This window comes from Jaculus jaculus, chromosome 2, assembly GCF_020740685.1.
Source record: "Jaculus jaculus isolate mJacJac1 chromosome 2, mJacJac1.mat.Y.cur, whole genome shotgun sequence".
In the NCBI taxonomy this organism is placed as follows: domain Eukaryota; kingdom Metazoa; phylum Chordata; class Mammalia; order Rodentia; family Dipodidae; genus Jaculus; species Jaculus jaculus.
In genome coordinates this window covers 171,223,166-171,246,840 of record NC_059103.1, presented here as the reverse complement: position 1 = coordinate 171,246,840, position 23,675 = coordinate 171,223,166, and the positions used below count along the sequence as shown (strand labels likewise).

Below are 23,675 nucleotides of genomic sequence, written 5' to 3'. Positions count from 1 at the left end.
GTAGGCAAGGGCCTTAACCACTAAGCCATATCTCCAGTACACCTTTTCCATTTTAAGACAAGGTCTCTTACTCGCAAATAGGGCCAGACTAGCTAACCCAGCAGGCCTTTCTGTCTCCATCTCCCCAGTGCCCAATTTTATATGGGTGCTAAGGATTCAAACTCAGGCGGTCATGCTTGCCTAACAAGCTCTTTGTTCATGGAGACATCTTCCCAACCCTCACAAATGACTTTGCTCCAGAAACCAAAATAAAATCAATCAATAAATAATCAATCAATAAATAAATAAGATTCAAAAATCCCTAAGGCCATCGTCCCTATCTATTTGCCTCTTTCTTTCTTCCTCTCTCTCTCTCTCAAACAAATAAAACACAATAAAGTTTAAAAAACATTGAAAGTACGAAAAGAGAAAAGAAATAATAAAGAGCATATTGAATCATTCTATGTAGATACACTTGAATCTGGCTTTTTTTTGTTTTAGCCCTTCATTAATGAGTACGTACTGCCAGATTAATTCTTTTCTGCTGTGGTTGCTAATTGTATAATGCATGTTGTTTTAAGGCAGTGCAGGACATTGAACAAGAGTGGGCCAAACCCACACAGGCACAGAGGGAGGAATTAGAGGCTCTTCAGAAGGAAGAGAATCAAACAAAGGTGAGTATCATGTACTATGAAATGCCCCCCAGAAGGGAGTTCAAGAAACAGAAGTGAGCTGTTCTACAGTTCATAAACACACCAAGAACAGGTGAGCCTCTTAAACAGTTTTTTAAATTAATTAATTAATTTATTTGAGAGCAACAGACACACAGAGAAAGACAGATAGAGGGAGAGAGAGAGAATGGGCGCGCCAGGGCCTCCAGCCTCTGCAAACGAACTCCAGACGCGTGCGCCCCCTTGTGCATCTGGCTAACGTGGGACCTGGGGAACCGAGCCTCGAACCGGGGTCCTTAGGCTTCACAGGCAAGCGCTTAACCGCTAAGCCATCTCTCCAGCCCTTAAACATTTTTTAAAAGTTTTATTTATTTAAGAGAGAGAGAAAGAATGGGCACACCAGGGCCTCTAGCCACTGCAAACGAACACCAGATGCATGCGCCCTCTTGTGCATCTGACTAACATGGGTCTTGGAGAATCAAACCGGGCCCCTTTGGCTTTGCAGGCAAATACCTTAACCGCTAAGCCATCTCTCCAGCCCTGAGCCTCTTTTGCAAAACGAGAACATCATGGGGCTAAGAGATGGCTCGCTGGAGAAGGATGCTTTCTGCACAAACATGATGGTCCGAGGGTGTGAGTTCCATTGCCCAGCACCCACACATACAAAAATGAGAACTCCTTCCTTGTTCTGATTCTAGGATTAGTAAACACTATTTTGACTTCTTGGCCAAGCTAATAAAGAGCCTCCACATTATTTGTTTTAAATTTTTATTTATTTGTAAGAAGAGAGAGAAAAGAGAGAGAGAATGGGCATACCAAGGCCTCCAGCTGCTGTAAAGGAACTCCAGATGTATGCACCAGTGCATCTAGCTTTATTTGGGTACTAGGGAATTGAACCAGGGTTGTTAGGCTTTGCAGACAAGTGCCTAAACCACTAAGCCATCTCTCCAGCCCCCTCCACGTTAGCTTTCAATGACTCCAGAGTATTGTTTTAGGATTATGTTATCATTTAGCTACCCAATTTCCTTTTATTGGAAGCCAACTTATTAATAGCTTTTATTGCTATAAATCAATTTGACAGCGAGTGCCATGGGGCTCAGGACTGTGTCTTATTAATATTAACCCATCTATAGTCCCAGCACCATGGTGAAGGTCCAAGCTCACCACAGGCAGCATGTCCATGCCCATCTTTACGTTAGGTTATATTTCTAAGCATTCATAACCCAAGAACATGACGAATAGAGAAGACACATTTGAGCATCAGGAATTCCCCTCCTTCACCGTGTTCCCTTTCATTCTCTTTTCCTCCTTTCCCACCCCTCTTGGAGCAGTTTTTGGAGCTGTCCCGGGAGGTCCTGCATTATGGGTACATACAACTGGATCCCTGTACCTGCGACCACCCAGAACCGGGCTGTGGGGCTGTGCTTTCCATTGGCAATAATGAGATCAGCTGCTGTATCACCCTTCCTGATGGCCAGACCCAGGACGTCACTTTCCAGATGAACAGGGTGAAGTGCTGGCAGGTCACCTTCCTTGTGAGTATCTGGCAGCTTGCTTCAGTCCCCATCCGTGATTTGGCAATTTTCTTGTCCTGGGATGTCAGGGTTGGTGTTACAGAGACAGGCTTGCAGCTGTCCTTTGAGTGGAGAGGCCTGTAAACTGAATTCACCTGTCTAGTCAGTAAGGAGTCCCCAGCCAGAGCAAGAGGGACAATGATCCGCTCACCTTCTGGTAGCAGGCTTCCTTGTGGTTTGAAGGGCAGCTCAGAAGCCACCAGCAGAGGGTGATGCCAGGCTGCCTCATGCCTCAGGGGATTTGCACTTGTTATACCAGAAATCATCTCTCACCTTCCCTTCAAAGAACAAAACTACTGTACCAAACTTAGGTAACTTCGACCTCTGCTCACATGCCCTTCCCTCCTGGGGGCCTTTACCCTGCTAACCTTCCATAGACCAAGGCTTGCTACCCTTAGAACACTTATTTTTTTTTTCTTTTTTCTTTTTGACACAGAGAGAAAGACAGATAGAGGGAGAGAGAGAGAATGGGCGTGCCAGGGCTTCCAGCCTCTGCAAACGAATTCCAGACACGTGCGCCCCCTTGTGCATCTGGCTAACGTGGGACCTGGGGAACCGAGCCTCGAACCGGGGTCCTTAGGCTTCACAGGCAAGCGCTTAACTGCTAAGCCATCTCTCCAGCCCAGAACACTTATTTTTATTTTATTATTATTATTTTTTTTTTTTTTGGTTTTTCAAGGTAGGGTCTCACACTAGTCCAGGCTGACCTGGAATTCACTATGTAGTCTCAGGGTGGCCTCAAATTCACAGTGATCCTCCTACCTCTGCCTCCCGAGTGCTGGGATTAAAGGCATGCACCACCACACCAGGCCCTTAGAACACTTTCTATACTGTGCTGAGGTGTTTTTTTTTTTCATGGCTCCTCAGGGGACTGACAGCTTTTGGGGGGAGGGGAATAGGGAGGATTGCTAGCTTTGATATTATGTCTAGCTTGTTAATTCTGTGGAATGCCAAACAAAGTCTTTTCCTCTGTAGGGAACTCTGCTGGATATGGATGGGCCGCAGCGAACTCTCAACCAGAACTTAGAGCTCAGATTTCAGTATAGCGAAGATAGTCAATGGCAGTGGTTTGTTATTTATACCAAACAGGTAAGTTCTCAGGACAGAGCACGAAAACCCTTTGTGTTGAAATGCTATCTTGCTAACCAGGGTGGGAAAGCCCATTACTTGAACCCAGATGAAGTAGGATCCTTTACTGACAGTGAACTGAAAATCCTTTTTTAAAATTGTCTTCTTTTGCTTTATTTGACTAGTTACCATGGTCATCATATCAATTTGAAATGGCTTTAGTTACTGTGGTAGTAACACTTTGACAAAAGACCTGAGATAAATAAACTTCATGGGCTTGAGGGATGGCTCAGGGGTTAAAGCATTTGCCTGCAAAGCCAAAGTACCCAGGTTTGATTCCCGAGGGCCCATGTTAGCCAGATGCACAAGGGGGTGCACACATCTGGAATTCGTTTGCAGTAGCTGGAGGCCCTGGCATGCCCATTCTTTCTCTGTCTCTCTCTCTCTCTCTTCCTCCCTTTCTCCCTCTTTGTCAAATAAATAAATAAAAATATATATATTTTTTAAAATCCCTAAGGCTAGTTGGGCATGGTGGTGCACACCTTTAATCCCAGTACTCAGGAGGCAGAGGTAGGATCACTATGAGTTCTGTGAATACAGAGTGAATTTCAGGTCAGCCTAGGCTAGAGTGAGACCCTACCTTGAAACAAAACTTCCTGAGGCTATAAGGATACACATTCGCAGAGGTAGGAGGATCACCATGAGTTCAAGGCCACCCTGAGATTCCATAGTGAATCCCAGGTCAGGCTGGGCTAGGGTGAGACCCTACCTCAAAAAAAAAAAAAAAAAAGGATACACATTCACACTCAAACTATCACATTCTGTGTCTGTCTCCCATAAACTCATCATCATTTCACAATACAAATTGCACTCAGACCAACTTCAAAGGTTCCCATAGTTTTTACCCACTTTAACACTGTTCAAAGGTCCCTTATCATTTTAGATTTAAGACTGTCTCTTAACTGTGAGTCCTATAAGTTCAAAACAGGTTACACACTCCCAAAACATAATGGCACAGAGCAAATATTTTCATTTTGAAAAGGGTATACCAAGGAGAGACTGGACCAATGCAAAATCAAGAACATAAAATATTTGCACTTCAAGTCCAATATCCCTAACCAGAGGAAAGACTCTGGATTCCAACCCTACCCCTCCAGCTGGGCCAAACAACTCAGAACCCTGAGCCTGCAGCTCTCCATGGCAGCCATCCCATAGTCCTGGTATATCCAAGACATCTTTGTGTCTATACTGCAAACCAGAGTTCATCTTTTAGCTCCATACAATTGCCTTACTTGGTCCACACACAGGGATTTCAACACTGTTTTCCATTGTTGCATTTCAATGGCAACTAGAACTTGTTCATCTTCAAACAATGGCCTTACTGGGTCTCCACACAGGGATTCCAACAACCCAGTTTCAGATGTTGTACCTCAGCAGCTCCAGTTCATGTTCATACTCTGGTCTTACCTCCACACAGGGATTTCAATCCTGCTTCACATTGCCTACAAGCCATTTCCGAAAAAATAAGACCATGTTCACTTCATAACCCACTTCCCTGGATTTTTCATGTTTCCAGAACCAATACCAGATAAGCGGTATAGCCAAATTTGCAAATTCGGGGTGTGGTGGTTCGATTCAGGTGTCCCCCATAAACTTAGGTGTTCTGAATGCTATATTCCCAGTTGATGGAAATTTGGGAATTAACACCTCCAGGAGGCAGTGTATTGTTGGAGGCAGGCTCATGAGTGTTACAGCCAGTTTCCCCTTGACAGTGTTTGGCACACTCTCCTGTTCTTGCTGTCCACTTGATGTTGGCCAAGAGGTGATGTCCACCCTCTGCTCATGCCATCGTTTTTCCTGTCATCATGGAGCTTCCCCCTCGAGCCTGTAATCCAAAATAAATCTCTCTCTCCCTCTTTTTTTTTTTTTACCCATGAGCTACTCTTGATTGGGTGATTTCTATCAGCAATGTGAACCTGACTACAACAGTCAAGTGGTACCCAGAGTGGGGTTGCTGCTAAACACCTGACTGTGTGGCTTTGGCCTTTTAGAGCTGATTTTCAAGAGGAATGGAAGGATTTGAAACCTTGGCCTAAGAGATCAAAATTGAAAGACCTGAATGCAGTAAGAACTATGGACTGTGAGATTTGGCTTATGAGGGTGAGCAAGAACTTTGCTTGGCCTGGGATAGCAGTATGTGTGAGAAGGTTGCTCTGATGCCCATGTCCTGAGAAGTTGTGCAGGGTTGCTTTGTCTAGAACTGGTGTGAGCAGAGGGATATGGCATAGACAAAAATAAAATCTTTGGGTGAACTGCTGCCCATTCAGCTGCAGTTGAGAGATTACAACCTTTGAGACTGGGCTAGCTGACCTGCACTGAGGCAACAAGAAGAATGTAGACTCTTGAAGAGGCCTGAGTGCTCAAGGAGTGTCCTGTTCTTCAAAGTCTGCTTTATTCCTCTCTGGATTAACAAATTGGCACTCTACCTGGTACTGTGGAGTATAAGAAATGCAGGAAAGAGAGTGTCATTGAGTTTGCAACACAGTCTTGTGTTTCGGCCATGGGCAGTGTGAAGCAGGATTGCCTGCATGGAGACCCCATGGAGCCATGAAGATGAACTGTGGGTTCCAGTGGAGACCCAGTGGAGACACTGGGACCACAAGATGGCTGCCAAGGAGAGCTGCCAGCCCCAAATGAAGATTTCCAGGACTGTAAGTAGCCTAGCTGGAGGGGCAGAATTGGAACTCCAGAGACATGTTGCTGGTTAGATTTATCAGACTTGGGGATTTATCATTGACTGGAGTTGTTGGACAGAGTTTGATGTTTGCCCCTTTTAAATCTTGTATTGGTTGAATATTTCTTTGCTATTCCCAGTGCCATCTTTTTGTGTCATTATGCGTTTTGTGGATTTTTTTTTTTTTTTTTTTTTGGTATTATGGCTCAGTTAAAAGATCTCGGACTATGGGGCTGTATAAGCATCATTTGAATGGATAAAAACTATGGGGACTTTTAAAGTTGGATGAATGCATTGCATTTTATATCATGTATGGTTATCAGCTTATGGGGGCCAGAGGCAGAATGTGGTGGTTTGATTCAGGTGTCTCCCATAAGCTTAGGTATTCTGAATGCTAGGTTCCCAGCTGATGGAGATTTGGGAATTAACACCTCCAGGAGGCAGTGTATTGTTGGGGTCAGGCTTATGAGTGTTATAACCAGTTTTCTTATTCTAGTGTTTGGCCCATTCTCCTGTTGCTATTGTTCACCTTATGTTTGGCCAAGGGATGATGTCCATCCTCTGCTCATGCCATTATTTTCTCTGCCATCATAAAGCTTCCCCCTTGAGCCTGTAAGCAAAAACAAACCTCTTTTTCCCTACAAGCTGCTCTTGGTTGGATGATTTCTGACTGCAACAGGGTGAGGGTGGTGAGAAATAAACCTTGACATTGAAGAGCAGGAGACTCCTTTATCAGTCTTCCTTCAAGCCACCTCCTTTTCATAGCTCACACTCATAGCATCATTTTCATTGTTTCAAACAGTTGGCCCACCCTTAATCATAACAATCACCTTAACAATTACAGCTTCAGTAATCTAAAACCAGTCTCTGTGTCTGTAATTTCAAACTTGCTTGAATTTATCTGTGATAATTCACACATCGCTTATAGTTTTCTGTTCTGTACCTTCCACCAAGCACCCCTGCCCATTGCTTTTATTATTATTATTATTAGTCATGTACACAGTGTGTATATGGCCATGCTGGTACCATTGTTTGCCTCCTTCCTGTCCTCCCCCCTCCACAGGGACTCTCCTCGTTGGGGAATGTGCATTGTGTTGTTAGCCATCAGTTATGGGGAACAGGCAATGTCTCTATGCATAATATCCCAACATGTAGCTCTAACAATCTTTCTGCCCCCTTTTCTATAAATTTCCTTGAGCCATGTTGGGTTCGTTTTAGGTCTACTTCATTGATGAGGTCTTGGGAGCCTCTGTGTGTCTGGATATCTGGTTTGTTAGGAGTTGAGTGTTCTCTGTGTCTATCTCCTTCACCTTTGTGCTGGTACCAGGTTCACCAAGAAAGCAGCACTCTTGCTTACTTCCCCAATTACTGTATGGCTTCAGCTGGGGCCCTGGTGAGGTGCGATGGGTTGAATCTTTCCTCAAGTTCTGTGTCCATCTGAAAAAGAGAAGTAGATTCTCCAACGGAGAGTGAAGTCAGCACCAGATAAATGGGATAACCATTCTTTTTTTTTTTTTTTTAAACATTTTATTTATTTATTTGAGAAAGAGAGAAAGAGGCAGAGAGAAAGAGAGAATGGATGTGCCAGGGCTTCCGGCCACTGCAAACAAACACCAGACGCATGTGCCTGCTTGTGCATCTGGCTTACATGGGTCCTGGGGAATTGAACTGGGGTCCTTAGGCTTCACAGGCAAATACCTTAACCACTAAGCCATTTCCCCAACCACCATTCTTATTTTAGAGAGAATTTAATAGGTGTAGGCCCTCTTGTAGTCCATGATTGGTAGGAGCTAGATAATGGAGAGTGGGCTTGATTTTTAGATATGGTTCTGACTTTTTTTCCCCCATAGCCAGCTATGAGTTCTGTTCCATAGAGTGAATCCATTAGCCAAATCAAGAGCAGTTGGTTACCCACCATGGCTGTGTGCCACTATTGCACTTGTGTGAGTATCACATCAGGTTGTTTGCTGTTGCATAGCTTAGACCACGTGTGTTGCTCGGGAAGATGTTGTCATTTTCTCCCAATTGTTTATGTAGCACCTTCTGGCACTAGATGAGCTAACTGGGGACTGACTCTCTTCCAGATTCCAGCCAGGTTACTCCATGTTTTGTACCAACAGCATATAGTATCTTCGGCAGCAGGGTCTTACCACTAACCTTTGGTGGGTCATTAAGTTCTCTGACAGAAATCAGTCTTCTTTTGGGAAACCTTGTAGGTCTCTCTGATCAACAGCTCATTGTAGATGTTAACCACATACTGGTACTGGGAGTTATAGGCCAGTGCCAAGGAAAAGAAGAAAAAAAAAAAGATAGGTAATATAAAAGAGAAAGAGAGAAGAAAGAGAAGAGGAAGAGAGAAAGAAAAAGGATAAGATTAAGGTTAGTCTTCATCATACCCTCTCCAGGGCCCTGTGGTTCAGACGTTCCCTCTAAGGAACTGATGAAGGCTGAACCATTTAGTCTGTCTTTTAGGATATAGAATTTCATGGCACCATTGCCATTTGAGTCCAGTTTTGTGTCTCCCCCCAATCCCTATCTCCCCTTCCCACCCCGCCCTCCCTATTGTCCGGTCCTGGAGACACTTATTAGGTATGTCAGCATTTCAGGCAGATTCAGGTAAGGAGCCACAGATGAGTGAGACCATGTGACGATTGTCTTTCTGTGATTGGGAGAGTTCACTGAGAATGATCTGTTCCCAGTTTGACCATTTTTCCCCCAAAATTTCTTTGCATCATTTTTCCTTACTGCTGTGTAGAATTCCATCATGTAGATATGCCACATCTTGGTTATTCATGCATCTAATGATGGACATATGGATTGATTCTAGCTCTTAGCTATTATGAATTGAGCAGCTATAAATATGGTTGAACAAATCTCTCTGAACTTAAGCATGGAGCTTTTAGGGTAAATGCCCAGTAAGGGAATAACTGGGTCTGTTGGTATCCCTATAGTCAACCTTTTTAGGAGTCTCCATATTGCTTTCCATAGTGGTTGTACCATCTTACATTCCCACCAACAGTAAATGAGGATTCCCATTTCTCCACATCCTCACCAGCATTTGTTTTCATCTGATTTTTCTTTCTTTCTTTCTTTTTTTTTTTTTTTTGGTTTTTCGAGGTAGGATCTCACTGTAGCCCAGGTTGACCTGGAATTCACTATGGAGTCTCAGGGTGGCCTGGAGCTCACAGCAATCCTCCTACCTCTGCCTCCCGAGTGCTGGGATTAAAGGTGTGCGCCACCACGCCTGGCTTTCTTCTGATTTTTTTTTTAATTTTTTTTTGTTCGTTTTTATTTATTTATATGAGAGTGACAGAGAGATAGAGGCAGATAGAGAGAGTGAGATTGAGAATGGGCACGCCAGGGCTTCCAGCCACTGCAAACAAACTCCAGACGCGTGCGCCCTCTTGTGCATCTGGCTAACGTGGGTCCTGGGTAATCGAGCCTCGAACCGGGGTCCTTAGGCTTCACAGGCAAGTGCTTAACCGCTAAGCCATCTCTCCAGCCCTCATCTGATTTTTTAATGCTTGCTATCCTTCTGGGGTAAGGTCTAATCTCATAGTTGTTTTAATTTGCATTTCCCTGATGATTATTATTTGGGCTTTAGGACCTTTATATATAGCCTTTATTATGTTGAGATATAAACCATCCATGCCTATTCTCTGTAATGTTTTGATCATGAAGTGATGTATTTTGTCAGAGGCCTTTTCTGCATCTATTGAAATGATCATGTGGTTTTTGTGTTTAAGCTTATTTATGTGGTGTATTACATTGACAGATTTCCATGTGTGGAACCACTTTTGGGATGGTTCCTGGGATGAAGCCTGCTTGATCAAGGTGGATAATGCTTTTGATACGTTGTTGAATTTGGTTTGCGAGGATTTTGTTTAGGATCTTTGCATCTAAGTTCATCTGGGAAATAGGCCTGTAGTTTTCTTTTCTTGTGGCAGCTCTGCCTGGTTTTGGTATTAGGGTGATACTAGCTTCTGAGCAATGCTCTCATCTGCAGATGTCAATTGTTGGTGTTATTTCCTGCACTATTGGCGTCCTTTACAGAAAGTCCTTGCATATGCCTACATTCTGAAGTGTTTTCTCCAGCAGTTTTAGAAATCTGGGTCTTTTATTAAGAGCTTTAATCAATTTTGAGTTTCTTGGGGTTTTGTTGTTGTTGTTTATTTGCTTTATTTTTACTGGGAGAGAGATAAGGATCCAGTTTTACTCTTCTTCATGTGGACATCCAGTTTTCCCAGCACCACTTGTGAATAAGGCTAGGCTGCTTGTCTTTAAGGTATGTTTTGTAGACTTTTGTTAAATATTATGTGGCTGGGCTGGAAAGATAGCTTAGTGGTTAAGGCACTTGCCTACAAAGCCTAATAACCCAGCTTCAATTCCCTAGTACCCATGTAAAGCCAGGTGCAAGTGGATCATGCATCTGGAGTTCTTTCGCAGTGGCTGCATGTCCTGGTGTTATGCCCATTCTCTCTCTCTCTCTCTCTTTGCAAATAAGTAAATAAAATATTTTTTAAATTATGTGGCTATAACTATGCAGTTTTTTTTTCTGGGTCCTCTATTCTGTTCTATTGGTCTACATGTCTGCTTTTATGCCAGTTCCATGATGTTTTGATTTTGTTTGGTTTTGGCTTTTTGAGCCCAGGCTGGCCTCAAACTCATGATGATCCTCCTACCTCAGCCTCCTGAGTACTGGGATGAAAGGTGTGTGCCACGCCCGGCTTCTACACTGGTTTTGTCAGTCTGTAGTACAGTTTGAGATCAGGTTTGGGGATACTTACTGTGTGCTCTTTCTGTTTAGGATTGCTTTAGCCATTTGAAGTGTCTTTGGGCTTCCTTATGAATTTTATGATTGTTTTTCCTAGGTGAACAAGGTGAAGGTAGCCCTTCTCCTTGAAGAAGGAAGGTCAATGGCATTTTTTAAAAAAATTATTTATTTATTTATTTGAGAGCGACAGAGACAGAGAGAAAGACAGATAGAGGGAGAGAGAGAGAGAATGGGCGCACCAGGGCTCCCAGCCTCTGTAAACGAACTCCAGACGCGTGTGCCCCCTTGTGCATCTGGCTAACGTGGGACCTGGGGAACTGAGCCTCGAACCTGGGTCCTTAGGCTTCACAGGCAAGCGCTGAACTGCTAAGCCATCTCTCCAGCCCTCAATGGCATTTTTATGGGGGTTGAATTAAATATGCAGACTGTTATCAGTAACATACCATTTTCTCAGTGTTCTGCTGATTGGTTAGCACAGGTGTGGTCTTCTATCTTTTCGTGTCTTCAGTATCTTTTTTTCAGTTTTAAATTTTTCACTGGAGAAATTTTTCACCTCTCTGATTAGGCTTATTCCTAGGTTTTATTATTTTATTTTTTTTAATTTTATTTATTTAGTTATTTGAGAGTGACAGACACAGAGAGAAAGACAGAGGGAGAGAGAGAAAATGGGCACGCCAGGGCTTCCAGCCTCTGCAAACGAACTCCAGACGCGTGCGCCCCCTTGTGCATCTGGCTAATGGGTCCTGGGGAATCGAGCCTCGAACCGGGGTCCTTAGGCTTCACAGGCAAGCGCTTAACTGCTAAGCCATCTCTCCAGCCCTATTATTTTATTTTTGAAAATATTGTGAATAGCATTTTTTTTTTTTTTTTTTGAGGTAAGGTCTCATTCCAGCCCACGCTAACCTGGAACTCACTTTGTAGCTCCAAGCTGGCCTTGAACTCACAGAGATCCTCCTACCTTAGCCTTCCAAGTGCTGGGATTAAAAGAGTATGCCACGATGCCTGGCTAATAGTATTTTTTTTTTTTAATTTCTTTCTCAGAAAGTTTAGTAGCAGGCTATGGGCTGGGCAGGCTTTCCTACTTTCCTGTGACTCCTCAGTTTGTACACCCTGGGGTGTCTAATGTTCTAGCCAGGGGAGCCTCTTGGATATGTGGGAGTACAGGAAGCCCCAATAAAGCACTGAGATCTGTTCATGTGGATCTGTCTGTACACTTTCAAAAACCGTTGAAGTGGGGACTGAGGAGATGTTGATTAAAAAAAAAAATGTACTAAGCACTAAACATCTTGCTAGGGCTGGAGGTGGCTCAGCAGTTAAAGGCACTTGCTTGAAAAGCTTGACAGCCTGGGTTTGATTCCCCAGTATTCACATAAAGCCAGATGCACAAACTAGCATATGCATCTAGAACACTGTGGCAGGAGGCGCTGATGCACCCCTTTACCCTCTCTCTCTCTCTCTCTCTCTCTCTCTCTCTCTCTCTCTCTCTCTCTCTCTCTCATCTCTTATCTCTCTGAAATAAAGAAATAAATATCTTATTTTTTTTTTTAAGAGAGAGAATTGGCGGTCCAGGGCCTCAGCCAGAGCAATGGAATGCCATATGCTTACGCCACCTAGTGGGCATATGCAACGTTGTACCTGCCTCTGCATCTCACGTGGGATCTGGAGAGAGAGATTGAACATGGGTCCTTACCTGCTAAACCATCTCTCCAACCCAAGAAATAAATAATTTTTTTTAAAAAAAACCTCTGCTAGAGGGATGATGTTTGTTGGTCAGTAGTTGTTGGTCTTTAGAGTTCTCAGAATCTCTGTCTGCCATCCTGAGGAAGATAGGTGGTTCTAGGGGTTGATTCACGTGCTGAGCTTTGACGGCACTGTCAAACTTCACAGTTATTCAAGTTAGGAAGTTAGCTTCTATCACTGAGGGAAGGGCTACCTGCACCTTGTGCATCTCACTGTTACAGCTCAGCCTCCTGTCACCCGAATGGAGCCTCCTGTCCCTGAACTTTCTGGTTCATCATCACGCTACCTGTTGCAGTCAGGTTTGCATTGCTGGTAGAAATCACCTGACAAAGATCAGCTTGTGGGAAAAAGGGGTTTATTTTGGCTTACGGGCTCGAGGGGAAGCTCCACAATGGCAGGGAGAAACGATGGCATGAGCAAAGAGTGGACATCACCCCTGGCCCACATAAGGTGGACAATAGCAACAGAGGAGAGTGCCAAGCACTGACATGGGGGAACTGGCTATAACACCCATAAGCCTGCCCCCAACAATACACCCCTCCAGGAGACTATAATTTCCAATTGCCATCAGTGGGGGAACCTAACCACCAGAACACCTAAGTTTATGGGGGACATCTGAATCAAACCACGACATTCTGCCCCTGACCGACATAAACTGATAACCATACATGATGTAAAATGCAATGCATTCATCTAACTGTAAAAGTCTCCATAGTTTTTATCATTTCCAATGATGTTCATACATCCCCATAGTCCAAGATCTTTTAACTGATCCGCAATACCAGAAAAAAAAAAAACATCAAAACCCCATAATGGCACAGAATAAACATTCACACTGCAGAAGATTGCATTGGGCATAGTAAAGAAACATTCAGCCAATGTAAGATTTAAAAAACAAAACAGGGAAAACATCAACCTCTGTAGCTTCAAGTTCTAACCAGCAACAAGTCTCTGGCATTTCAATTCCGTCCCTCCAACTAGGCTATTCACAGTCCTGGAAAACTTCATGCGGCCAGCAGCTTTCCTTAGCAGCCATCTCACAGTCCCAGCATCTCCACTGGGTCTCCACTGCAATCCACAGTTCATCCTCATGGCCCCATGGGGTCTCCATGCAGGCATCCAGCAAACCTGCTTCACACTGCCCATGGCCATTTCCAAAACACAAGACCATGTTACAAACTCAATAACCCTCTCTTTCCTGCATTTCTTATATTCCACAATACCAGGTAGGGTGCCAATTTGTTAATCTGGGAGGGAATAAAGCATACTTTGAAGAATAGGACACTCCTTAAGCACTTGGGCCCAACAAAATAGTCTACCTTCTTCCTATTGCCCTAGTGAAGGTCAGCTGGCCCAATATCAAAGGTTGTAATTCTCAATTGCAGCTGAACAGGCAGCAGTTTACCCAAAGATTTGTGTGTGTGTGTGTGTGTGTGTGTGTGTGTGTGTGATATCCCTCTGCTCACACCAGTTCATTTCTATGCAAAGCAACCCTGTAGAACTTCCCAAGACACAGGCATAAGAGCAAGCTTTTCACACAAACTGCCCAGTCCAGGCAAAGCTCTTTCTCATCCTCATAAGCCAAACCTCACAGTCCACAGTTCTTACTGCATTCAGGTCTTTCAACTCTGACTAGAATAGTCCATCAAGCTGTACTTACAGCACTGCAAGGCATCTCTTAGGCCAAGGTTTCAAATCCTTCCACATTCCTCTTGAAAATCAGCTTCAAAAGGCCAAGGCCACACAGTCAGTTGTCTCGCAGCAATCCCACTCCTCGGTACCACTTTACTGTTGCAGTCAGGTTCACATTGCTGGTGGATCACCTGACCAGGAGCAGCTTGTGGGGAAAAGGTTTATTTTGGCTTACAGGCTTGAGGGGAAGCTCCACAACATCACTCCTTGGCCAACATAAGGTGGACAATAGCAACAGGGGAGTATGCCAAACACTGGTATGGGAAAACTGGCTGTAACACCCATAAGCCTGCCCCCAACAATACATTCCTCCAGGAGACTTTAATTTCCAGCTGCCATCAGCTGGGGGTCCTAACCACCAGAACACCTAAGTTTATGAGGGACACCTGAATCAAACCACCACAGTACCCTTCCCTCCCCACACCCACTTTCACCGCTGCCTCTCACCCCAGAGCTAAGGCAGGCTAGCTTGAGGTTTCCTGACTTGTGATTGTTCCTTGTTCACAGGGACATCACGGTTGTAAATAGCTAAATCCCCTCTCAGGATACTGTCAGGACAGCCCTTCAGCAATGGAGAGTGACACAACAGACCTCCTTCCCCTGCAGCCCCTTTCTACTGGAGGAGTCACCAAACCCGCAACCGCATTTGAGACTTGAGGTCATGTCCTGTGGGTCAGATTGCCAGTCTCTTTTTAGCAAGGTTACCTGGCTCATCTTCTGGTTGAGTTGTCTCTTTTTTTGTTTGTTTTTTTTGTTTTCTCGAGGTAGGGTCTCACTCTGGCCCAGGCTGACCTGGAATTCACTATGTAGTGTCAGGATGGCCTTGAACTCACGGCGATCCTCCTACCTCTGCCTCCCAAGTGCTGGGATTAAAGGCGTGCGCCACCACGCGCGGCTTGAGTTGTCTCTTTCCTCCACCCCCACTGTGGAACCATGTACCTAGAGCTCTGTGCTGCATGCTTCCGTTTTGCTGAGTCACTTTCTGTGTCTCTGTTCATTTCAGCTCTGCTGTCACTTCTTACTCTTGTTGGAATGCAGTCTATTCTTTGTTATTCTGACTCTTCATCTACCTTGCCACACAGATGCAGCTTCTAATCTCCCATCTTACCCAAAAGATCTTAATAAAACTTTACATACAAAATGAAGTGGTAGGATTGATTTGTTTTCTGACTCCTTGCTTAGATAATACAGGTATTTTTTAATTTTGTTTTTTCTCTATTTTTTAAAAATGTTTATTTATTTGAGAAAGAGTATGCCCGGACCTCTTGCTGCTGCAAACAAACTCCAGATGCATGTGCCACTTTGAACATCTGGCTTTTGTGGGTCCTGGGGGATCGAACCCTGGGCAGGCAGGCTTTGCAAGCTAGTGACTTTAACCACTGAGATATCTCCCCAGCCCCAATGTAGACTTTTATTATCTCAATCAGGATACTTAAAATAGATGATTAGCACTCAAGTCATTCCCTTGACTTTTCCACAAAGATGAAAAGCTATTTCTTATCCGATAACCTAACACTTCAGCCCAGAAATCTCCCAGTAGACTTTGCATTTAGCTCAATGGTCAGAACTGGGCTAACACCTCCTCCTAGCTGCAAAGGAGCCTGGAAATCAAGCCTTTAGCTAAGCAGAACTGGTCTCATGATGGCTTTAGAGTGGGCATGAGTCATTGCCTGGGGCTGGACATTTAACATCCTAAACAAAATCAGGGTCCTCTAGGAGAGAGAGAGAAAACAAACAAACAGACAAAAAAAAAAAAAAAAAAAAAAAAAAACAACAAAAAAAAACCCAACAAAAAAAAAAAAAAAACAAAAAAAAAAACCCACAAAAAACAAATAGTGGCTATTGTAGCTAACGTTGCATGTCTAATCATAGGCTTGCAACTAAAATTAGAGAGAAATCCTAAAAGTGAAAATGAAATCTAGGGAGAGGAGATGGCCCAGCAGTCAACAGCACTTGCCACTTAAGCATGAGGGCCTGTGGGCCTGGAGGCTGCCATGTTCGATCCCCTAGAACTCATGTGAAAACTCTGGGCATGGCCATGCAGGTCTGTCACTCTATGCTATAAAGGAAAGAGACCACAGACTTGCTGGGGGCCACCGATACACAGTGAGGCTGAGGAAGAGATTCTGACTCAAGGACACCGGTGAGTGATGAGGGAAGAACGCATGACCTTCTCCTGTGGCCTTAAGAGAAAGGACACCCAGCGGTCCTCTCTGGTCCCCACAGGCATACACCGGGGTGTGGGCATCTGCACGTGTGTGCATATAACATGCTTCATACACACCTCTAGAAAACACAAAGTACTAAACCACAGTCCTGGAGGAAAGCAGTGGTTCCTGGGCTCCCCTAAAATAGGAAGATCCTTAGGGAAGTGGTAAGAAGGTTTGTTGGGACAGAATGGAGAGTCAGTTGGAGAGGCAGAGAGATTTGAGCAGCAAAACCATCCTCCACGCCTCTCCTCAGAGTACCGAGTGTAGTTAAATTTTATTTTAGTCTTTTAATCTAAACAGTAGCAAATGAGTTTAAACTACCCCAGAGAGATGCAATAAACATCCTTTAAAGGATTTCTAGTAAGTTCTTATTTCCTTTGGAGTGTGAGTTCTATTTATGTGCACCAAAAGGTACTTCTGCTTAAGGCAGATGTGACTTGTGTGCCTTACAAATACAGATGAGGGCAGGGGCTCACCTCGTGTCTTTTTGAACAGAAGCAAATGTAGCAAGGCAGACTTGCTTTGCAGCAGTCCTGGCTCACGTGTTAGTGCCCATGGCATAGGAAAATGGGATCATCCCCTATCTTGAGGAACACAAGTAAGCATTAGCAGGATCAGCTCAGAGTTAGAATTGTTTTAACTGTTTCACAGTCTGATGTTGTGTAAGTTACAAATACAAGATATGAGAGCTGGACAAGTAAATAAAAGGCTTGGCAATACTGCCTTCCGAATACAAAGTGGCCATTGTATTCATGACTTTACAGTGGCTGATGCTCCCTATACAAGGCCTGCATGATAGGAGGGAAAAAATAATGCATCAAAATAGAAGAGAGGACTGGAGAGATAGCTTAGCAGTTATGATGCCTGCCTGCAAAGCCCAAGGACCCAGGTTCGATTCCCCAGTACCCACGTAAGCCATGGAGATGCATGTGTCTAGAGTTTGTTTACAGTGGCTAGAGGTCCTGGCATGCCTAGTCTCTTTCTCTCTCTATTTGCCTCCTTGTCTCTCTCTCATAAATACATACATACATACATACATACATACATACATAAGAAAGAAAGAAAGAAAGAAATAAAGAAAGAAAGAAAGAAAGAAAGAAAGAAAGAAAGAAAGAAAGAAAGAAAGAAAGGTGGAAAGAAAGAAGAGAGACTATTGGAAAGAAGATTCAGTGGAGGGGATTCAGGAGGGGGAAAGGGTTCATGCTATATTGTCTATATGTGCAGAAATTGTCAATAAAAAGTTATAAAAGAGCGGGCTGGAGAGATTGCTGAGTGATTAAGGTGCTTGCCTGCGAAGCCTAAAGATCCAGGTTTGATTCTCCAGTTCCCACATAAGCCAGATGCACAAGGTGGCATATGCGTCTGGAGTTCATTCACAGTGGCCAGAGGCCCTGGAGTGCCCATTCTCTCTCTCTCTCTCTCTCTCTCTCTGTATTAAATAAATAAGAATACTTTTCAAAAAGTTATAAAAGAAAGAAAAGAAAAAAGAAAAGGATGGAATGGGAACCCAACACTTGGGGAAGTCAAAGGAATATTATTAACATTTGGTACATGGGGCCCAGATCTTGGGAAAAGGAGGCCCCCACTTCTGTGTCCAATAAGTAGAGGTGTGGCTGTGGAGACAATAACAGTGATGATGAAGTCACAAGTGATGTTAGAAACACTGATTCACCTTGCAAGTTAGTGGAGAAAGTTCCTGGTAAAATAGAAGCAAATAAAGACAACCAATTTCTAAAATTCCATGAAAGCAAATAGGTTACTATTTATGCCTAGTAATAGGTCCCTCAGTAATTATTACATCATTAGATGGAAGATTCATCCTCATCAGTTTATTTGATTATAATAATAATAATGAGTCTATATTATTTATTGCTCATAAAACATCCGTTGCTTATAACATAATAGATATTAGATGAAAATTTTATTTTATTTTATTTTTTAAGAAGCAAAAGGTTAATAATGAGATTCTGGCCATTTTTTTTTCATGTCTTTAAAATATATTGTAAAAATATCTGGTTGTAGTTGGTAAAAACGAGGTTTGCTTGCTAATTGCACTTTGTGCAAGTTTCTGAAAGCTAGAGAAGAAATCTGCGTTTTTAACAACGTCCTGCTGTAGATTGAAAGTGTTCTCTGTGGCATGAGAGAGGGAAGAGCGGGAGCTTCTTTCTGTCTTGGCTTTGCAGGCTTTTCTGCTGAGTAGCTGCTTGAAAAAGATGGTCTCAGAGAAGATGGCTAAGGCAGCTGCTGAGAGCCCAGAAATGGTAAGTCCACTTCTGTGGTTGCCAGCCCCCAAGTCTGGGCCTTGCAGGCGGGGGTTCTCCAGGAGGAAGCACCCTCCACCCCCCAACAGTGGGCTCCTGTGACCTCTGGGACTCCATGGTCAGGTTGCCCTGGCGGGAGGAAGTCTTTGTTTAGAATTCAAGCCATTTCTGGGATGAGAATGCCCCTTCTCCCCCAACTCCGGAGAACTCTATAACCATTTCGTACAGTTTTTGTTTCTCCCTTCCCCTCAGTGGGGACTTTCAGATTGACCATAAAATCTGCGTTATAAAACGGGGAATTCAAGGGGATCTTTAACACAGCAGGGATGATCTTAAGTGAGCTCTGGAGTGTTTTTCTAGGAAGGATTCCCTGCCTCTTGATAGCTTCCTGTGTACTGAATGGGAAGTCAGAGAGTGAAATAAACTCGGGAATAATATTTTTTTTTTTTCTCAATGTAAAGTGAATTTTACTTTTCTGGTCTACGTGTATTCAATGAAGGGCTAGTAACTGACTGAAAGGGTTGGTAAGCAAGCTATCATGGAAAAAAAAATTACGAAGATTTTAGACTTTTTTACTATCATTATGACATAAGCATTTCCCAAATAAGATAGTACATGTTAATTGACATTTGTGTTTGGGAAGTATTTGTTTTTTTTTGCAGATTACATTGATCTTTAAAAATATAAGAGAAAACGTTTAGAAACTTCCCTTAATGCTTTTATTTAAAGTAAATCCTTTATAAGAAGGTAGAAAGCATCTTTAGTTTAACACTAATTTTTACAGCTTTTTTTTTTTTCTAAGAAAATAATTGTGCTTTGTACTTAATTTCTCTTCCTTCTGGAACTGAAAATACCTTTCCAGGGAAAATAAATTCACTGCCTCCTGGTGACTGAGCAATTTAAAATGTACCAAAGAGTAGTCAACGAAGGAGGCTCTTTTTAAAAGAGTCATAAAATCCAGCCTCTTAGACAGGATGGCCCCTCTCAGGCTTTGATTATTATATATGGATAAAGGAAGAAAGAGAAAAGTAATTAACTGAAGTAGCCTGTTAAAAGAGAAAAGTGCCCTCAACTGGGAAGGAATGAAACGTAAGCCACTTGACGCAGGAAATACTTGTACAATGACTCGCAAACGATCTAGCTCAGTAGAATGGAGAAGGTAATGATCTATTTAATGTTCTTAAGAAAAATAACCGTGCTCATTCCCAAGATGCAACCTGCCATTTACTGCAGCGACTAACAGCGAGATCACTATCTTAGCCAACAGTCGTTTATAGCTTTATCCAAATATTCAACAAGCTTTATTTCCACTATTTATTTTGGTCCTTGGAAAGAATAATCGAGACCCTTCCCCTTGGAAAATGCCTTCAGGGGCAGTCCTGTTTAGTGCTGGATCTTTCTCTATAAAGGGCGGCCCTGGGGAGACGGGACCTCAGTAGGTGACTAATGGACCCGGAGCCCTTTGAGTTCATACTGAGTGAAGACCCTTCTTACAAAGGCAGTAAACTAGTCATTTTGTGGTTTAAAGTGGCCTTAATAAGGGCTCTGTCAGGAAAGTGTTTGCCATACAAGCATGAGGACGTGAGTTCAATTCCCAGCCACAACTGTATAGGGCTGGGTGAGGCAGTGTGTGCGTGTGACCTTAATATTGGAGAGGTGGATACAGCCGGCTAGCTAGAATAGCCTAATGTGTGAATTCCGGGTGCACACACACATGTGCACACATACATGCATGTGCATACACACATGTATGTAACAGCATATACACACACGGCCATATAAATGCAAGATGGTAACAGGACCTTGACAAACAAAAACAAAACAAAACAAAAAAGGCAAGGAAGACATTCTCTGTGTGCCCAGGCTGGCTTGAGCTCCTATGACCCTCAGCGCCCCCCGTGCTGATGCCACAGGACCATACCACCTCACCTAGCCGCAACTGCTCCTAACTGTTTCTGTGATGCGTGAGCAGGGAGAACCCCAGTGGTAAGGCAAAAGCCCGTTTGGGGGACATCTCATCTAGCCCAGGAGAGGGAAGACTTGCAGGTATACTTCAGCCTCACAGAATGGGGTGAAGAAAGGAATTGGGTTCTCATTTCTTCAGCTTTGTTCCTGCAGGGTCTCTGTGGTTTCAAGGATTCCTCTAGCGGCCACCCCCTCCACTAACCTCACTGCAGCTTTTGGAGGCTTTAATCCTTCCCTCCTTTCCATCTAATGCTAGTTAAATAGTTCCTTCTTAAAACCCTGCTCAGGGCTGGAGAGATGGCTTAGCGGTTAAGTGCTTGCCTGTGAAGCCTAAGGACCCCGGTTCAAGGCTCGATTCCCCAGGACCCACGTTAGCCAGATGCACAAGGGGCGCACACGTCTGGAGTTCATTTGCCGTGGCTGGAAGACCTGGCGCGCCCATTCTCTCTCTCTCTCTCTCTCTCTCTCTCTCTCTCTCTCTCTCTCTCTCTCTTTCTCTCTGCCTCTTTCTCTCTCTGTCACTCTCAAGTAAGTAAATTAAAAAAAAATGAACAAAAATAAATAAATAAAATAAAACCCTGCCTAGAGGGTTGGAAAGATGGCTCAGCGGTTAAGGCATCTGCCTGCAAAACCTAATGACCTGGGTTCGATTTTCCAGTACCCATATAAAGCCTATTTGTTTGCAGTTGCTGGAGGACCTGGCTCGCTCTCTCCACCCTCTCCTCCTTGTAAATAAATAAATATTTTTAAAAAAAAACAACCTATGCTCAGAACCAGGCATGGTGGCATATGTTTATAATCTCAGCACTCAGGCTCCATAGAGTTCAAGGCCAGCCAGGGTGAAAGAGGGGCGCCCTCTCTCAAAAAATATCAAGGGCTGGGGATATAGCTCAGTGGCTTAGGGCATGCCTAGCATATCAAGGCCTTGAGTGTCATCTCCAACAGTACCAATAAAACAACAACAACAAAAACCTCAGCTATCTAGGAGTGTGCCATCTGTTTCCTGTGGGCCCCTAACAGCTCTGCCTTAAATCCATGAGGGAATAGTCAAGTATCTTGAACTTCGCTTTGATTTTTTCATTTGATTAATGGTGCTTTTGAGTCTTCAAAGTCCCATTTGGCTTTGTTTCAGCATATGGATTGGAGCTCCCTGGATTATCTCAGGATTTAGAAGTACGTTTTATTACGTGTGAAGTCCTTTAAAAAGCTGTGTTAAATTACAAAATCCATAGGCAGCCCACCAGAGGTAAATGCCAAGCTTCCCTTCGTTTTTGCCTTTTTTGGAGGCTCGGTTTCTGGCCAAAGAAAGGGAGCAGATGACAGACAGGTGTGGCAGTTTGGGGACCATTAAGAGGATTACCGTTGGGGGGGGGATGTGCTCATTAAGGAGATTATGTGTGCGCTGGCTTCCTCTGGGCTGGGCTGACGTTTTGCTCGTCTATTCAGCAGATTGAAGTTCCAGAACAAGGCAGAATTAAAAAACACCTCGTTCCACCTAGCCAGGTCCGTAAGTAGAATGGCATGATTGATGCATTATGACTGGTAAATGCCCCCTCCCTTTAACCAAAGATGTCCTTCAAAGACAAGCTAGACGTTCCTTTAGTGCAGAGTGGCCTAATTAGATGGCTGTTGGCACTGGGGGGCGAGAGGGGAGGTGAACAGATCTTCACATCCCAAGATTTAGGAGAGACACAAAATTCCTTAGTGATTTTCTTCCAAATCCTCTTTCTAAGTTATTTGACTGTAGTACAGCTATGTGTTTTTAATCTCATTGAATTTTCTATGGTGTATAAACCACTTTTAAGTTGATTTTCAGCTTTATTTTTTGGTATTTGGTTCTGTTCTACAGAAAGAAAATCATCATAGATGTATTACTTTACTTGTTGATGTGATCAGCTATGACAAGAGGCAGTTTAAGGAAGGAAGGGTTTTTTTTTAAATTAATTAATTAATTAATTTGAGAGCGACAGACACAGAGAGAAAGACAGATAGAGGGAGAGAGAGAGAATGGGCGCGCCAGGGCTTCCAGCCTCTGCAAACGAACTCCAGACACGTGCGCCCCCTTGTGCATCTGGCTAACGTGGGACCTGGGGAACCGAGCCTCGAACCAGGGTCCTTAGGCTTCACAGGCAAGCGCTTAACCGCTAAGCCATCTCTCCAGCCCGGGGTTTGTTTTTTTTTTTTTTTTTTTTTTTACAATTTCAGGAAGTATAGTCCATTATGGTGGGGAAGAAGGCATCGCAACAGGGATGAGAGGTGGGCTGGTCACATCACATCCATAGTTAGGAAGCAGAGGGTGAACCGGAAGTGGGGCTATAAAGCCTCAAGGTTCACCCCTCCCCCCACCAGTGACTTCCTCCAACAAAGCTCTATCTCCTAGAGACTCTACCTTCCCAAACAGCGCCACCAGCTGGGAAGCAAGTGTTTAAACACGGGAGCCTGTGAGAGCCACTCCACCCACAATAGACAGCACTGTTAAGCACTAGCTATTCACTAGGCCCTGTTGTTAGCATGACTGTGTGAACTGATGCATTGGATCTCTCCACAGTCTGCGGGAAACTAGGGCACAGAGAGGTCAAGTGACTTGCCCAAAGTTGAATAGTAATCAACAGTGGGAGGAAACTTCTACCCCAGTACTGTACCCTTGATTATTACCCTGCTAATTCCTCCTTTCTATGTTCAGTCTTGTGCAGGTAAATGAAGTAAAGGCCACCTCTAAGTAGCATTGCTTGGGATTTACTATTAATTCAGCAGCTGTCTGACATATATATATCATATACAAACACATACTTAGATATATATATATATATATATATATATATATATTTATATATAATGCTTTTCTTCAGGCTGGTGACATGGCTCAACAGTTAAGGCACTTGCCTACAAAGCCTCACAATCCAGGTTCAATTCCCCAATACCCATATAAAGCCAGATGCACAAAGTGGTACACATGTCTGGAGTTCATTGCAGAGGCTGGAGGCCCTGGTGCCCTCATTCATTCTCA

At 43.7% G+C, this 23,675-nt stretch overlaps 1 protein-coding gene across 8 annotated transcripts in view; it reads left to right on the top strand.

Annotated features, from left to right (window-relative positions):
- The window catches only part of Snx31 (sorting nexin 31), a 78,600-nt gene that overhangs the window by 52,261 nt on the left and 2,664 nt on the right, over nucleotides 1-23,675 (top strand). For 7 of the 8 annotated variants that reach the window (XM_045144244.1, XM_045144241.1, XM_045144245.1 and 4 more), the window contains 5 exons: nucleotides 561-653; nucleotides 1,982-2,185; nucleotides 3,200-3,313; nucleotides 18,626-18,703; nucleotides 22,115-22,171. In XM_045144244.1, the coding sequence (XP_045000179.1) occupies nucleotides 561-653; nucleotides 1,982-2,185; nucleotides 3,200-3,313; nucleotides 18,626-18,703; nucleotides 22,115-22,171 (546 nt within the window). The remainder of the gene's footprint in view (nucleotides 1-560; nucleotides 654-1,981; nucleotides 2,186-3,199; nucleotides 3,314-18,625; nucleotides 18,704-22,114; nucleotides 22,172-23,675) is intronic. The other variant, XM_045144242.1, reaches the window with a different exon arrangement.